The following is an 18446-nucleotide window of genomic DNA, read 5'->3' as shown; positions in this document are numbered from 1 at the left end:
TAAAGATGAAAAAAATATATAATTTGTCAAACATGAAAACAAAAACTTGAAATGGGAAACATTACTTATAAAAGTGATGGATCAAATCCTTCAGATTTCATCTTGAGCTTCACTGCTTGCGCAGGAACACCAACTTGAAGCATCTTCCGGTATCTAAGTATGTTTGGATCAACCTCCTCAGCAACATCGGTCGAAACTAAAAAGAAAAAAGCAGTAAACAGATGAATAAATATCGAGTTAACTTACGCTCAGATTCTCAAGATGAAGATTTTGCCATGCTATTGCACTGGTGTAGTAAGCTTATTTCAAACGTATATATATATCGCGTCAAAATAAAATCAAAATTAAATATCTTATTCTAAGTATCAAAATTACAGACATGAAACAGGACTTTGTTGTTACGGGATTATTTTGCAGGCTTGTTCTGAGTATATTCTCAGAATTGAAGCCTTGAAACAAACCTTGATTTAAGCTTACAGCCTGTTTCAAGCTTATTTTCCTCTCACAGCAAACTTGAAACAAGCTTCACACAAAAAAATTTGCTAATTGGAACAGGAGGAGAAGGAGGTTTCCCATAAAGTAAGATCAATGAGCGTACGTTGCAATTTATTTAAGAGTGTGGCTTTACAAATTTCATATTATCCAACGGAGAGCATGGAAGTGACCCTCCAAAGTAAAAAAGCAAGAATGGTATGATGCACAAAACGAAGTAATTTATTTTTAGACCAGATAAAAAAATGATTTTTCTGGCTTACCTCTGACATCAAAAAGCTTGCCCTGATCTAAACAATTAAAAAAAAAAAAAAATAAACGCGATTTCAAATATCAGTACCTTTCAGTGTTTCCTTTTTTGAGGTTTCAACCTCAATTAAAAAATTTTTAGTCGAGACCGCTAGAACCAGGTCCTTGGTACTTGGGTCGGTGCTCCATAGGGTGTAAAATCAGGGCAGCAGTTTCGCTAATTTCAGGACTCAAAGGCGTCTAAAAGTAGGATGGTGGCTTGCTAATCCTGATATCCTTAGAAAATCGGCAAGAAAGTGGGTAACACTACCATATCTCCGTATATAAGAAGCTCTCTATGCTCCTTATAAGCAGCATTTTAGTTCTGATAAATATTTCAATTTGGTTCCTTGGGTGGTAGACGAACCCGGATAGAAATTTTTCAACAGCCAAGGACAGTTGATCGTGTAAGTTATTTTTGAATTCTGATGAATTTTTTATTTTTGGCTCTTGCAGGAGTAGGGGAGAGGTATTCGGAAGCGATAGATCAGGAAAATTTGTTCCCATTGTTTACCAATTGTATTATTTGACTTAATTTTTTTCCACACATAACGGTTTTCCAAATCATAATCCCAGTCGTATCCTATAGATGTATTTTCAGTCCAACTAACATTTCTTTATTGATATCCTTGTGTACTGAACTTGGCAACCGGCAGCCCCGACTTTAGGTATGTTTGCTGGACACCATTATTAACCCGCTGGTGCCCAAAGACTAGATCCAAAGGGGCACAGTCCGATTACTGAACAATCGACTTTAGTTTTACCATTTTACGTTTCAGTTTCCATTAATCACTCGAACTCAATATTTCAAATAGTGGCTGTAAAGAAACCTAATGCAGTCCGTTGTAGTCTCTAGACTTTTCTGACGAAAAGAAAAGTGGAAACACTGCCTTTCGACTTTTACCATCCCCTTCCATTCAATCAAAATTTGAGGCCCACTTGCCCCTCCCCTTCTTTATATTACTTGAAAGTTTTAGCTTGGCCCCCAAAGGTGTTTCTAAAATATTACATATACAGAAACGTATTAGAGACATTTTAAAAGTAGCCCAGTGTATATCCAGGAACAAGCATTAAATGAAAATATTGATAAAGATGGAACCACAGAGCAAAGTAGCTCTGACAAAATAATAAGATAAATATAGTATAATGATAAATATTAATTGATTTTCTTTTCAGACATATAGAATTAATTAACAAGCAATGAGGTTATATCAAGACTAACACTGATTTAAATAAGATATCTAAATCGATCCCCCATATTCATCTACCTATAAGTGATATTCACAATTGCGTGTCTATAAAGAAAAATACACTCCCTCCGCTTACGCCTTGGTCGAAATTGTTTTATTTCATATTAACATATTTTTCCTAATTCATAATTCCCTGATTTACCCACCCCAAGACCTTTATAATATTTCTTAGCGTAAGTTTGACCTGCAAAACGGTATTTATGTTGATGTGTCTTTGTAGTGTGTTTAGAGTCCTTAAAATAGGATTGGGGACAATGGAATTTTATGCAGATAAGCGCCTTTTTTGCAGAGGAGATTAGTATATGCAAAATAACAGAGCCAATCGAAAAAAAAATTAATGTTTCTGTCAACTGGGAAAAAGATGGCGCGTTAGCGAATACAGGAATGTTATACAAACATAAGTGGAGAGGTCGCCACTTTATATATGTACTTTGCACCTTTCTAAAGCTTTTGACAATGTAGTTCAATGTAGTTCACAGTCAAGCTTTTTTTTCCTTTTTAATAATGGTGTAAATCTTTCAGTCATTTTTCTTCTTCGTTTTTGGTAAGAGAATTCTTTCCTCCGAATTAATAAATCTGAATCTCCGTTTTTCGGTTTATATCGGGGTGTCAAACAGGGAGGGGTTTTATCACCTAGTATATTCAAAATGTGCATTTCTGGTATTTTAGATGAAATTAGATCAAATTATTTTATTGGACTCTCAGATGTTTCTTATCTTGCTTATGCGGATGACCTTTTACTATTGTGTAAAAATAAGCAACGTCTCTCATTTATGGTCTCAAAAGTTTCACGTCTATTTTCTAAAATTGGTCTTTCTCTTAATGTTGAGAAATGTGAATTTCTAGTTTTTAATGGTCCGACTTCCTCTAATACTCCCTTAGCTTGTCGCGGTTTTTCTATACCCTTTATTTCCGCCTTTCGGTGGTTGGGTATTACTGGTACGAATTCAATTTCTTGCTTACGGCAGTGCACTGTTCGTGATGTTCAAAAGAAAACTCAAATGGGCTATTCTAAGATAGTTGCTAATCAAGGGAAGTATTATAGACGTGCACTCGGTAGACTATATGCTACATTCTGTGATCATTCTGTCCTTTATCTCTCTGGTCTCTTTCCCCTTCTAAAGAAAAAAGATGTTAATCAGATTCGGACTTTTTATTTCAGATATTGTAAATTTTTACTTTATCTCCCCCCTTGGTATAGCAATGGGAAGATAATTCGTAAGTTTGATGTCCCTGATATAAGTACAAAGTAAAAATTTTACTTTGCCTCCTTTACTTTTACGCCCTTCTGCAGGAAGGTTGACGGAAACAACTTTTTATCATTTATCGCCTCATCATCCTTTGGTCCGTCTGTTCGGTTAATCTCATTGTAGCGTAGTGTTTTTTCTATTTGTAGTGTATTTTAATTGCAGTGTATTTCATTTTTTTTTTTTACTCCACAAGTGCCATAACTTGTTATGATGTGGGTTATAAATAAACTATTATTATTATAACGACTTTTTTGACTTAATGCCTTTGAGTCCACTTAATGACTTTTTAATGCTTAATTAAGACTTTTTTCTTATCAAACTGACAGCAAAAGCCAATCCATAGGGACTTAGGAAAAGCATCCATGGACAAAAAATCATTCTATAATCACTAAGTTTGGGTCCTTCAATTTTATGTGAAAAGGTTTTTTTTCGCAAAAAAAACTCAAATGTTTGACTATTTTTGTTTATCAGTACGTTAAAATTTGAATATATTAAGGCTTGCAACTACGTATATGCATTTATATCATGAAAAAATTAGGCACGTGCGTCAATATTTATTTGAAGGGGATGCATATCCGGAAAAAATAGAAGAATTAAGTGATGTACTTGTCACTGGTGGGCTTATTCACGACCACCTTTTATTAGCATTTCTATTGTCAACTAGGTGTTGGGGTGGCGCTTCGCGCCACCCCAACACCTAGTTGGTGGGGGCGCTTCGCACCCCCCAAGCCCCCCCACGCGCGTAAGTCGTTACGCGCCTTATTAGTTACGCGCCATTGTAGTTGTGTCCCTGTATCCCACCTGTGAATATAGATATATATATCTATATATATAAAAATAAGTTGTCTGTCTGTGTATCTGTCTGTGGATCAGGTGACGTCATGTTTCTGTGTTGACTGACGTCATGAAATTAGTTGTCGTCATTTTTGCTTTGACGGTGACGTCATTCAAGATATTTAAGACATATGTTCACGTAGAAATCTATTAATGTTTAAGTTTAAAATGACTGATGAACTTACAATGGCAAAAGCCGATGAAGATGCTCAAAGAGTCTATGCCAAAAAACTTGCTGCTGATAGAGGAAGTCAGAAAAGAAAGCGTGCCGAGGAATCAAAAGAACAGCAAGGAAACAGGCTTGAGGCTAAAGAACGCAAAACCGCGCAGTTAGATGAAGATCCACCTGGACAGCGAGAGTCAAAACATATCAAAACTGAAAATGATAGCGATGATGATTGGGTTTGGGATTTTGACTTGGATAAGGTCATCAATGCCTACCAGATTTTAGTTTAAAAAAAACAAAGGTTCGGCGATATGTATTTCATAGTGAAGCTGAAAAATAAAGAAGAAAAAGAAAACTGAAAAAAGAAAAAATGTAAAAAACTAAAAAATACTAAAAAGAAAAAACACTCAAAGAGAAATTAAAGACCGGGAGACAAATGACGACCGGGACAGATGGAATATAAATAACGACCGGGACACTCAAAGAGAAATTACAGACTGGGATACCGGGACACAAATGACGACCGGGACACAGGGAATATAAATGACGACCAGGACACAGGTATTTAAGAATATCGTTCAAAGACAAATTTTTAATTGTAAGAAGACCGTTGAAAGAGAAATTTCTAATTGTAAAATGACTGAAGAACCTACAATGGCGACACCCGAGGAAGCTGCTCAAAACGAATGTATTCAAGCCGAAGTAGCTGATTTGGTAAAGTGTTATGTTTCAGGTTCTAGGTCAAAACTGAAAATGATAGCGATGATGATTGGATTTGGGATTTTGACTTGGATAAGGTCATCAATGCCTACCAGATTTAAGTTAAAAAACAAAGGTTCGGCGATATGTACTTCATAGTGACGCTGAAAAATAAAGAAGAAAAAACTGAAAAAATGTAAAAAACTAAAAAAAAACTAAAAAGAAAAAACACTCAAAGATAAATTACAGACCAGGACACAAATGACGACCGACACAGAGGGAATATAAATGACGACCGGGAACCTCAAAGAAAAATTACAGACTGGGACACCCGGACACAAATCACGACCGGGAATATAAATGACGACCGGAAAGCAGGGACACAACTACAACGGGGACACCGGGGGCACAGGCGGGATATATAATTGACGACTGAGACACAGGGTTTGTTTGAATAGAAATTACAGACCGGGACACCGGGACACAAATGACGACCGGGACACTGGGACACAGGGAATATAAATGACGACCGGGACACTCAAAGAGAAATTACAAACTGGGACACCAGAACACAAATGACGACCGTGACACAGGGAATATAAATGCTATTTATATGCACAGACAATGGGACAGCGAAGAATGTTGTATATTCGCATGTTTTACGTAGTTAAAAATATATATTTATATCTATCTCTATTCACAGGTGGGACACAGGGACACAGCTACAATGGCGCGTAACTAATATGGCGCGTAACGACTTACGCGCGCGGGGGGGCTTGGGGGGTTACGAAGCGCCCCACCAACTAGGTGGGCGCCCCACAACCAGCTAGTATATATATATATATATATATATATATATATATATATATATATATATATATATATATATATATATATACATATATATATATTTTTTTTTTTACTACGTAAAACATGCAAATATACAACATTCTTTGCTGTCCCATTGTCTGTCCATATAAATAGATGGTCAGGTTTACCGACTCTTGAATATGCAACATAATAATTGTCCATGGGAAAACAATCCGTATTCAGATCTATACCGCATTTTTTTAACGATTGCCCTTGAGCTTTGTTGATGATGATTGCTAATCGAACATTCCCTGTGTCTCCGTCGTCATTTATATATCCCCCTGTCCCCTGGCGTCCCCGTTGTAGTTGTGTCCCTGTGTCCTGGACGTCATTTATATTCCCTGTGTCCCGGTCGTCATTTGTGTCCCGATATCCCAGTCTGTAATCTCTCTTTGTGTGTCCCGGTCGTCATTTATATTCCCTCTGTCCCGGTGTCCCGGTCGTCATTTGTGTCCCGGTGTCCCGGTCTGTAGTGTCATCTTATAATGACGTCATATACAAAGCCTTATATACTTATAATGACGTCAAATGCAAACCCACAAACAAACAAACATGCATATATACAACTTATTTGTATATATATAGATACAGTTTCTTCTTTACTTTTTTTTCTTTTTTAGTTTTTTCTTTTTTTTTAGTTTCTTCTTTTTATTGATTTGTTTTCTTCAATTTGTTAATGTTCATTCTAACATTGACACTTGGAAAAATCTTTACGTGCCAAGCATGCTACAGCTCCAACAATTTATATTAAACCTCAAAATTTGGGGTATCTGTTTTAAGGTTTTCGAATTACTTTAATCTATTGTCAAAATATATTGAAATATTTGTGCAATTCCCATTTTTTTAGTTTTTTCTTTTTTTTAGTTTTTTAGCTTTTTTTAGTTTTTTTTCTTTTTAGTTTTTATCTTTTTTATTTTTTTACGTTTTTTCTTTTTGGGTTTTTTCTTTTTTTAATTTTTTATTTTTTTTTAGTTTTTTCTTTTTATTTTTTTTTTAGTTTTTTACCATTTTTCTTTTTTCGAATTACTTTAATCTGTAATGTCAAAATATTTCGAAATATTTATGCAATTCCCAGTTTTTACATTTTAGTTTGTTTTCTTTTATATATATAGAAGATATAATCTGGCGTAACAGACAAAGTGTAACAGACATAACACACAGACAACTTATTTTTATATATAGATTATCAATAAAATATCACTAGTTACCTGCAATTTTTCCAGGCTGTAAGTAGAAGATTTAGTGATGGCACTCCTAGAGGAATTAAAATTAGATGGAAATGTTGTTTGACATTTTTTTTTTATTTTCACAATTTCCAGGGCATCCTGTTTATTGGTGAATATTCATGATTTTTTATAGACTGTAAATTCAATTATTTTTATCTTATGTCTAGACCATGTCGTTAGGCATTGGTTGCTGGTCCTCGTTCTTGTATGGGAAATGCAAGAGATTACGTAAAACATCATAAAAGCATCTAGACCTCAAGGGGAGGGAGGTTTTATGAAGCACCCCACCCCCTTTATGTATCTATATATATATATATATATATATATATATATATATATATATATATATATATATATATATATATATATATATATATATATATATATATATATAAGTTGTTTGTCTATTGACTGACGTCATATTTGTGTGTCGACTGAAGTCATGTTTGTCGACTGACGTCATTATAAGGATTGAGCTGTACGTCGTCATGAAGTTGTTTGTCGACTGACGTCATGTTTGTCGACTGACGAAATTACAGACCGGGACACCGGGACACAAATGACGACCGGGACACCGGGAATATAAATGACGAACGGCACACTCAAAGAGAAATTACAGACTGGGACACAGGGACACAAATAACAACTGGGACACAGGGAATATAAATGACGACCGGGACACAGGGACACAACAACAACGGGGACGCCGGGGGCACATATAAATGACGACCGGGACACAGAAAATGTTCGATTAGCAATCACTATCAACAAAGCTCAAGGGCAATCATTAGAATAATGAGGTATAGATCTGAATACGGATTGTTTTTCACATGGACAATTATGTATTGCATGTTCAAGAGTCGGTAAACCTGACAATCTATTTATATGCACAGACAATGGGGCAGCCAAGAATGTTGTATATTCGCAAGTTTTACGTAGTTAAAAACATATATATATATATATATATCTATATTCACAGGTGGGACACAGGGACACAACTACAATGGCGCGTAACTAATATGGCGCGCAACGACTTACGCGCGCGGGGGGACTTGGGGGGCGCAGAGCGCCCCAAGCAACTAAGTGTTCGGGTGGCGCGAAGTGCCTCCCCAACAACTAGTTATATAATAAATTTTTTTTATCCTTCCGAGAGTTTTAAAATTATTTCTATCCACACTATCTTACTTTATTGTGCCTCTGCGTTGTTGACTTGGAAGTCTGTGCCAGTTTTTTCTGAAATTTCTTGATTTTCTTGCTAATTAGCATCATACAGATTAAGTTTAATGTTGTTTTGAAGAATTTGTGACGCCAAGCAAGATGATAAAATTTATAAATCCACCCTACCATCATTTAATGTGTATCCCTTTGGTCGGAGTCACAGCAGGGTTAACCAATTGCTGTGTCTACGAAATTTTGGTAAAATATTCTAGCCTACACCAACATAAGTTATCAACAATTACGAGTGAAATTTTCATATACAGTAGCTAAATATTGTAGCTATATTTTGAAAAAACTGATGTATTACTTGAACTGCTTATACGGGATAAAAACATTTTATATAACGACTCTCAAAACTCTACTTCACTATCATTATAAAAAAGAAAGAAGCCTAAGGTCTCATTTTTCCTTTATAAATCTATATCACATTGCACATTTTAGGAAGAGATTTTTTTTGCATAGTTACTTAATAGCATCAGTATATGGCACTTATGGCACCATAGCCCAGTTTACTAAGTCACAATTCTCTTATCGTTTGACACAAAATCTAACGAATGAAAAGAAGAATTATTAAACTCGAGCAACTTATGAAATATTTATTGATCGTGCAATGAGATAGAACACGAGAATTCAGAATGAAAACTTAGAATCAGAGTTATGGGGAAATAATTCCATTGGACTTGGCCAATGATACAACTTCTTTAAGGCATAAATCGCTATCATTCCTTATGTAAAGAGTTGGGCGTGCAGTGATTATTCTTCTTCTCCATCATTTCTTTTTCTAGATGTATTCGACGATCACAGGACTAAGATATGTCCATTAACATAATAAGATACCACTAATCTTGCGAACTAGTTTTCCTTTTTAACCATCAATGAAAGAGAAACAAGAATTTTATCCAGACAATATTATTTCACAAGATAAGATACAACCAACAATTTTGAGCCTTTGTCAGCAAATGTAGTGGTGACTCTCAGGAGAAACCGGTGGTGATACATTGCGGCAATTCTGACATTCAGACCGATCAGAAAGAGTCTACAACCACAGTATAGTTAAAACAGCAAAAAAATGCAGCCAAAAACAGCATTGCAAATATACCCCTTTTAATACTACCATAGTATAAATATAGGGATCATTCTACCGTTAGAATGATCCCTTCAACAAATTCTACTTTGTAGCTGAAATCGATCGCAATATCTAAGAATAAGAACATAGTATACGCAAAACGAGTTACAATAGAAACAGATGATAGTTATAGAAAAAGCATGTTTAAGTAAAATAACCAGGGATGTATGGACTCTTTTTCCCGGATATACCTAATTTTGTGTCTAAAATAATCGTTTCCATCTCCAAAATACTAGCTGAATTTGAAATTTGTAGAAAAGAACACTTTTCATTTTACTCGAGTGAAGTCATAGGTATAGCCAAATTTCGTTTGAAGATATACACTTTTCAGCAAAAATTGCTTTTAAAGAGCAGAATCATTTACTTTGGCCAACAATAAGATTCCATGAAGTGTCATCAAGAAAAACTCATTTTCCTACATTTTTTTTTTTAATATTAAAAACGTTTACTATCCAGATCAACTTTTTTGAAATTTTAAAGAAAGTAGCTGACCATAAAAAGTTTCGTTTATGTGGCTCTATTACTTTAACTCAAATATTAAGGGGGGATGTACGGACAGCGGTTTCGTACATTGCCTAGTAAAAGCTTTAAAGAATTATGAAATATAGTGTTCATTTGTGATTGATTCTTCAAGGTTTTTGAGAGTTCTGAAACAAATATTGCCAAGAATAAGGGGAGAGGGGGAAGAGCGATCCTGCAAATACTTTAGAGGGAGGTCAAGCTAAAATAAAATTATATGCCAGAAAGTGTTATTCAATCTCGTTAAACTTTGCACTAATGTTTGGATCTACCATCCCCTGCAGACACTTTGCATCTTAATCAGTATTATGAAACAGTAGAACAATGAACTAATTGAAGAAAAATGTATCATATGCATCACAAATTACCACTTACTAATTTTCTAATCTGATTAACCTGTGAGTCTAATTAATTGCGCAATTCAAGTTGGATTTCTTAGGCAAGAAAGATAACAATACGAGGACTGAGAAAAACTAGAATGATAAAACTTATTCCTGTCACTTAGCTTTTTTTAGAGTCATTGTACTTCACATATTTGAAAATAAACTTCTTGAAGAACGCTTTAAAAAATTTCAGATTTTTCATTAATTTGTTCCATTTTTTCCCACTTTTCCACACCAAAATACACACCAATCGTTCACCTTCATGAACATTGCTCTAGTCTAAAGTTACAAATATCTTGCAAAAAGCAGAACAAACAGACTACAAAGTGGATCGTTGAGATCTGCAAAATGTAGGAAGAAAAAATTACAAAAGAGCCATTGTGTATACTGTACACGGGTTTCTTTGCCCTTGAGATTTATTTCAAGACTTCCACACGGCTACGAAGGTTGAAAAACACTGTTTTATATGACAGTTGTTAGAAGCAAAGTTCATAACATAAGCAAAAGCAATAGTCTTACGTTTTTCTATGTAATACTAAATAATTTACACTCACTTTGGCTGTTTTCAGGTAGCTGCAGCAATTCAGTTTCTTCTTTCTCCGTGATTTGGGTATCATCAGGCTTGAGCGGGTCAACAGCTTTGGCATTGATTACGAGATTCTCAACCGACTGTTTCTGTACCTGTATTTCAACTCTTGGTATGGAGTTTAACTAGGAAATAGGAATTGTAAGTTAACAAACTTTGACTTTAACTTTTGGAAATTTTAAGAGAAATTTCCACAAGATTATAAAAAAAAACGTCATCCTATATACAGCTATGAATCTATCTCTTGATTCGTTTGTCTTTTATCCTGGAATTGGCCATACTGCTATTCTAAGCCATCTTCATAAGTCGTCTTTTCCTCAACATACCAACAGTCACGCAACTTACGCAATTAATTTATATGACCTGAAAACATGTTAATGTTTAAAACTTTTTTCATGAAAAATGAACCTAGTTTCATTATTTGCCGTAAAAAGAACGATTTCTTTTCGGAATTTTTGCAATTATTGATCCTTTGATTTACCTCACTACTTAACCGTGAGTAGATTTTAAGTCCCATGGTGGCTTATAGTCCAAAAATATTTAGGTTAACTGGAGATAAAACATATATAGCCGTTCCCCCTAATACAGTATTTGGACACCTCTTGCCATTTACCCCCTCCTTCTTCACCACTACCAGAAAGTTTCAACTCTATCCTCCGAAATGTTCGAGATTTTGCAGGTACAGCATTTTGATACCCTGACACGACATAATGTCTTTTGATTTACCTCGCTACTTGCCCATGAATGGAGTCCCACAGGAGCTGATAGTGCCAAACTATTTTGCTGAAAATGTCAAACCACAGACAAATCTCGTTTAGCCCATCTCCCAGCACAAAATGTCAGTTCCCTTTCCCCTCGCCCCCATTCCTTTCCACAACATTACCTGAAAGTTTCATCTCCATCTCACAAGCAGTTTTAGAGATATTGCAGATATATTATTTTAACCACCTGGATGCACATAGTGTCTTGGTATTTTCTTCTGCTCTCAATCACTCTGCTTTCTCTTTACCGAAGAGCTTATGGACATAAGTCTTGGGCTAATAACAAAATGGCCTTTCTTGAACTAATTTTAGGGAGATAGCCCGAACAATGTTTTTTAAACATTAGATTTCTCTTCGACCGGGGACTTACGGTTACAGGTTCAAACTCATCGGGAAAAAAAATATTTTTGGACCATTTCTATCCTCCTGACAACCAACCGCTCACAACATAAATTATGATTACCACAGCCCAGGCAACAAATATTTAAAATTTCAAGCAAATTTACAGAAAATGGCTCTTTTCAGGACCAGAAAAACTTATTGTTCTTTGTCAACACCCGCTTCCAGGGGAACTAATAACCTTATTCTGCATTCGTTTTCCCTTAGCCCAGGGACATAAATTGAGAGCCAACTGGATTAAAAAATTATGTGATTCTATTAGGAATTCGTTTTTAGTTAGGGCAGCGACGTAATTAGAGGGGCCCGCCCCCCCTTAAAAAAGGAAGAAATTTTTTAAGTTTAATGTCTTTCCATCTGCAGTTCCTTTGATTTTTTGTTGTATACTTTGATAATATAAGGAAGTGTTGAACAATAATAAAATTTCTCCTCTTTTCAGATCTTTTATATATCTGTCTAGGTCTAGACCCTGCACTTTTAAGATCTCTCTCATGTCCTTAGCCTAGAATTATTATTCCATAGGTCATTCCATCCCTTTGCTTATGTCTCCGGCTAGTCTTATTTCAGGCTTATTGTGATTACGTTTGATCAGGTTGAAAGGTAAGCTTCGCTACAAGTATTTGATTCGACGTGACTCGTTGATATTTAAAAAGAAAGCGTAATACATATTGACAGGTATCTTAATGGGAAAACGATACTGTCTACAATCCCTTTATGTTATTTTTTTTTTTTTTTTGAAAAACTGTTGCGTATAGTTGATGAAGATGGTGCTTTGACTCCTACTGTTCCAGTTGTTGAGGTAAGGGTAAAAAGAACTCGGCTAATCTCATTCCTGGCAAAACCATTCCAGTCAAAAGGATATTGATGGATGGCCTTTTTTCATCGCTTTTATCATTTTTGTTTTTTCACGTTTTTAAATGTCAGAAAAAGATTGAATATCAGGAATGAAACAGGTTACTCCTATAACAACACTACATTGACACTAATACTCCAGATTAGTTCTCTATTGGGTGTAGATCTACAATGACTGTCAATATTGTAGGTCAACACATCAACCTTAACTGTGGTTTAAATACCTTATTTCACTTCAAGTTGCAATTAAACAGCTTAATTGTAAATCCCAACCTTAGCAATGCAATATATTCCTTTAATACTTTAAAGATGTTCAGAAACTCTTAAACTCTTTTTAGTTATAAAGCAGCCACTTTAAGCCCACAACTCTATCAGAGAAGCTATCCTGCATAGAAGAGTACTTTCTTTGACACAGTTTTTATTTACTTAGCAGTTTTAGGAAATAAATATATTGGTCGTATAGTTGGACTTTTTCCTTAAATTCAAAACCCATAGAAAGGGGAGTTTTTTTTTTAATTTCTTGGGAAAGATGGGGTGAATGGACATGGACACAAGAACTAGAGCTGCAGTGGCTGCTTTATAATTACCAACTTTTTGATCTCATAACTCAAACTAAAAAAAAAACCAGTTTGCACGATTGTTGCTCGTTCGCCCTAAACTAGAGAAAACTTAAAACGAACAGAAATTACTCCGTATATGAAAGGGGCTTTTCCTTCTCAACGCCTCACTCTTTGCACTAAAGTTTGACTCTTTCACTTAACTCTACATTTTAAAGCAGTAAAAAAAACTTTAGCGTAAAGAGCGGGGCGTTGGAAGGAAAAGTCCCTTTCATATACGGAGTAATTTCTGTTCATTTTAAGTCTTAATGTCGCTCCTTACTTTCATTTAAAAAACTTGGTTTTTTTATTTAATTTCTGAACGTTTTTGAATCAATGCATGTTTTGATTTTGGCTCTCCGCAGAGGAATAATTAAAACGAAATTTGTATATTTATTTTTCTTTGTCTAAATGGCTTTCTCATAATTTTGATCGAATGATTTTGAGAAAAAAAAAGAGCGGGGGAGGAAGCCTAGTTGCCCTCCGATTTTCGGTTAATTAAAAAGGCATCTAGAACTTTTAATTTTTTACGAATCTTTTTATAAGTAAAAGATATACGTAACTTATAAATTAGCTTACGTAAAGAACTTTTGTATTCTTATGTTTTTATTACATATATGAGGGGGTTTGCCCCCTCGTCAGTACCTCGCTCATTACACTAAAGCTTAAATTTTGTCCCAATTCATTAAGAATGACCCCTGAATCACAAAAGCCACAGAAAAAATAGTTGAAATTACAAAAATACTTTTACTAAAAATGCTTTTGTAAAGAGCGAGGTATTAGGAGGAGGTGAGCCCCTCATATGGGAAATAATTTCTGTTCGTTTTAAGTTTTAATGCTGCTGCTTACTTCCAGCTAAAAAAAACTTTTTCATTGTTTTTTTTTCAAGTAATGCTAGTAAATCCTGCGCTCCCTTCATGGAAAATTTCTTCCCCCATGACAAATTCCTCGATGGAAAGTTCCCCCAGCATATCTCCCTCTTCTCAACCCCTGCCTCCAACCAAAAAATCCTCCTGAAAACGCCTGTACACTTTCCAATTACCATTATTATATGTAAGCACTGGTCAAAGTTTTGAACTTGTAACCCCTCCCACGGGGACTGTGGGGGAGTAAGTCGTCCCCAAAGACATAGTTATAAGGTTTTTCGACTACGCTGAATAAAATGGCTATCTCAGAATTTTGATTCGTTGACTTTTGGAAAATAATTAGCGTTGGAGGGGCCTAGGTGCCCTCCAATTTGTTCGGTCACTTAAAAAGGACACTAGAACTTTTCATTTCCGTTAGAATGTGCCATCTTGCAATATTCTAGGACAACTGGGTCGACACGATGACCCCTGGGAAAACAAAACAAAACAAAAAAAACAAACAAATAAACACCCATATCCGTGATCTGCCTTCTGGCAAAAAATATAAAATTCCACATTTTTGTAGATAGGAGCTTGAAACTTCTACAGTAGGGTTTTCTGATACGCTGAATCTGATGGTGTGATTTTCATTAAGATTCTATGACTTTTAGGGGGTATTTCCCCCTATTTTCTAAAATAACGCAAATTTTCTCAGGCTCGTAACTTTTGATGGGTAAGACTAAACTTGATGAAACTTACATATTTAAAATCAACATTAAAATGCAATTCTTTTGATGTAGCTATTGGGACCAAAATTCCATTTTTTAGACTTTTGGTTACTATTGCACCGGGTCGCTCCTTACTACAGTTCGTTACTACGAAGTGTTTGATGCTGCTCCGATTTAAAACTGTCGCCCACTCTACAAGACAACGATTTAACCTCCTGTTCTATATATCTGGAAATTAGCAGAGCTTTTATGCTCAGGGCAGGAAAAGTTTGGGGTAGCAACAATAGCTGTACCCGAGTATAGAGACAGCCTGTAGTGGTCAAAATATTAAGAACACATTAAAGAAAAATACTATCTCGTAAGAAAAATTCAGCATTATTGTCAATTTAGGAGTAGTAGTTATTATTTAATTCAAGAGTAAAACTTTATTTTGAAAGAAATTCAAAGAACTTTTAAAAAGAGCCAGAAACACTGATAAGTCACCTTTTTTTATTTTTTATTTCTCCAATACTAATAGGGCACTAGAATATCGTAGAGAGCTGTTCAATATTATTTAATTAAGAATTGAATTATTTAAACAAAATATTGTCTGATTCTAATATTCATATTTACACGCTTTTTATAATTTCCTAATAACAACACCATAATAGAATGCCTTGTGGCACCAAAATCTAATTTTAATGTCATTTCTGGAGTGTAATTACATAAAAAAAAACTACTTTTTTAACTGAAAGTAAGGAGCGAAATTAAAACTTAAAACGAACAGAAATTACTCCGTATATGAAATGGGTTGTCCCCTCCGCAATCCCTCGCTCTTTACGCTAAAGCTTTAAATTGTTCTAAAACGCAGAATTGTGGCAAAGAGTCAAACTTTAGCATAAAGAGCGATGGATTGCGGAAAGGACAATCCATTTCATATACGGAGCAATTCCTGTTCGTTTTAACTTTTAATGTCGCTCCTTACTTCCAGTTAAAAAAAAACTAGTTTTTTTATGTAATTTCTGAACGTTTTTGAATTAATGCATGTTTGAAATTGACTCTCCACACGTAAATTATTCAAATGAAATTCGCATATTAATTCCTTTTTTGGCTAAATGGCTTTCTCTTAGTTTTGATCAGACGATTTTGAGAAATAAGGGATGGGGAAGGAGGCCTAGTTGCCATGCAATTTTTCGGTGACATAAAAAGGCAGCTATTAATTTTAATTTTTATCGAATTTTTTTATTAGCAAAAAATATACGTAACTTTAGAATTAACTTACGTAACAAACTTTTATATTCTTTAATTTTTATTATGTATATGAGGGCGTTTGTACCCTCGTTAATACCTCGTTCTTTACACTAAATCGTAAGTTTTGTCCCAATTCTTTAAGAATGACCCCTGAATCAGAAAGGCCGTAGAATAAATAGTTGAAATTACTAAAAATATTATAGCATAAAAAGCGAGGTATTTATCTCCTCCTAAATACCTCGCTCTTTATGCAAAAGTATTTTTAGAGGCCCTCATATGCGTAATAATCTCTGCCCTTTTCATGGAATTTCTGTTCCCCCATGACATATTTCTCCAAGGAAAGATCCTCCCGCATAGCCCCCTCCCCTCAACCCCACCCCCAAAACCAAAAAAAATCCCCTGAAAACGACTGTACACTTCCCAATAACCATTATTATATGTAAACACTGGTCGAAGTTTGTAACTTGCAGCCCCTCCCCCAGGGACTGTGGGGAAGTAAGTCATTCCCAAAGAAATAGTTATTAAGGTTTTTGACTAAGCGGAACAAAATGGCTATCTCAATATTTTGATCTGTCACTTTGGAGAAAAATGAGCGTGGGAGGGGGCCTAGGTGCCCTCCAATTTTTCGGTCACTTAAAAAGGGCACTAGAACTTTTTATTTCCGTTAGAATGAGCCCTCTTGCGACATTCTAGGACCCCTTGGTCGATACGATGACCCCTGGAAAAAAAACCAAATAAACACGCACCCGTGATTTGTCTTCTGGCAAAAAATACGAAATTCCACATTTTTGTAGATAGGAGCTTGAAAATTTAGCTATAGGGTTCTCTGATACGCCGAATGCGATGGTGTGATTTTTGTTAAGATTCTGTGACTTTTAGGGGGTGTTTTTCCCTATTTTCTAAAATAAGGTAAATTTTTTCAGGCTCGTAACTTTTGATGACAAAGACTAAATTCGATGAAACTTATAAAATCAGCATAAAAATCTGATTCTTTTGATGTATATTTTAGCATCAAAATTTCGTTTTTTAGATTTTCGTTTACTATCGAGCCGGGTCGCTCCTTATTACAGTTCGTTACCACGAACTGTTTGACATGTGCCATAAAATCCTTGTTGATAAGAGAAAAGGATTGTTGATGAGCCAAGGTATACAAGAAAGGAATGTTGAACAACCATAGTTGCATTTTTGTCAACTATCTTCTGAGGCCTTGATTATTTTCTTTCTTTTTTTAACCAAGCCCTTTCCCCTACGGCCTGCAAAGAAAGGAAAGCGCGCCTCTGAGATCAGTTCTCCTGTCTCCTTTTGGAATTACCGTAAAAATCAAATAAAATAAGAAACATGACTATTATATAGCCGTGAAGGTTACAAGAATTAAAAACCCATTTTGGAATTTATAGCAATCAAATACAGTTAAATTTCATTAAAATACAAGAATACGAATTGATCGTTTTTTCAGTCATGGTCTGAGAAAAAAGGCATCAGGAATCCCGTGATAAGAAGAAAAACAGTCAAATCACACATAGGGAACAGGGTGTAGAGGAAAGCCTTTGGCCGTTTTGAACAAAAATGCAAACAATGTTGATAAACAGAGCAACACAAAACACTTACTGGTCATTGGATTGAAAGATCTTCTATTTTGTGTTTCAATCTCTGAAAAATATCTAAATGCTTTGTTCAACTATATGTGAACTAAACCAACTTTTCAAGTTAATTTGCCAAAGATTTTACAAGTGAAGCAGCCCGGTCAAAAATTAAAGTTAATTCCCATAATCTTAAAATAATCTTAACTAAATAATAATATATATAATCTAATAATAACATAATATAATAATCTAATAATATAATAATCTAATAATCTAATAACATAATCTAATAATATAATCAAATAATATAATCTAATATAATAATCTAATAATATAATAATCTAATTAAATAATCTTAAATAATTCCCATAATCTTAAAATAATCTTAAAAGGTCACATTATGACCTTTAGCTTCCTTAAATCAAAACCATCATTTATAACCCCAATACCTAATGAAATAATTACAACAAAACTAAACTCTTAAAGGTCACACTGACTAGCAATTTGAAATGGGAAGCCCATACTTGCTCTATTGTTAAACAGGCTAG

The 18446-nt window shown here is 34.8% G+C and overlaps 1 protein-coding gene across 1 annotated transcript in view; it reads right to left on the bottom strand.

The window, feature by feature from the left end:
* LOC136038758 (WASH complex subunit 3-like) overlaps positions 1-18446 on the bottom strand; it is a 30864-nt gene continuing 12418 nt past the window's right edge. Inside the window, exons 3-4 of the mRNA XM_065722130.1 lie at positions 10876-11032; positions 1-196 (exon numbers count right to left, since the gene is read on the bottom strand). Coding sequence (XP_065578202.1) covers positions 66-196; positions 10876-11032 — 288 coding nt within the window. The 3' untranslated portion in view covers positions 1-65. The remainder of the gene's footprint in view (positions 197-10875; positions 11033-18446) is intronic.

Source organism: Artemia franciscana, chromosome 2 (genome assembly GCF_032884065.1).
Source record: "Artemia franciscana chromosome 2, ASM3288406v1, whole genome shotgun sequence".
Classification (NCBI taxonomy): Eukaryota; Metazoa; Arthropoda; class Branchiopoda; order Anostraca; family Artemiidae; genus Artemia; species Artemia franciscana.
The sequence above is the reverse complement of the archived record's forward strand: the minus strand, read 5'-3'. Positions and strand labels throughout refer to the sequence as shown.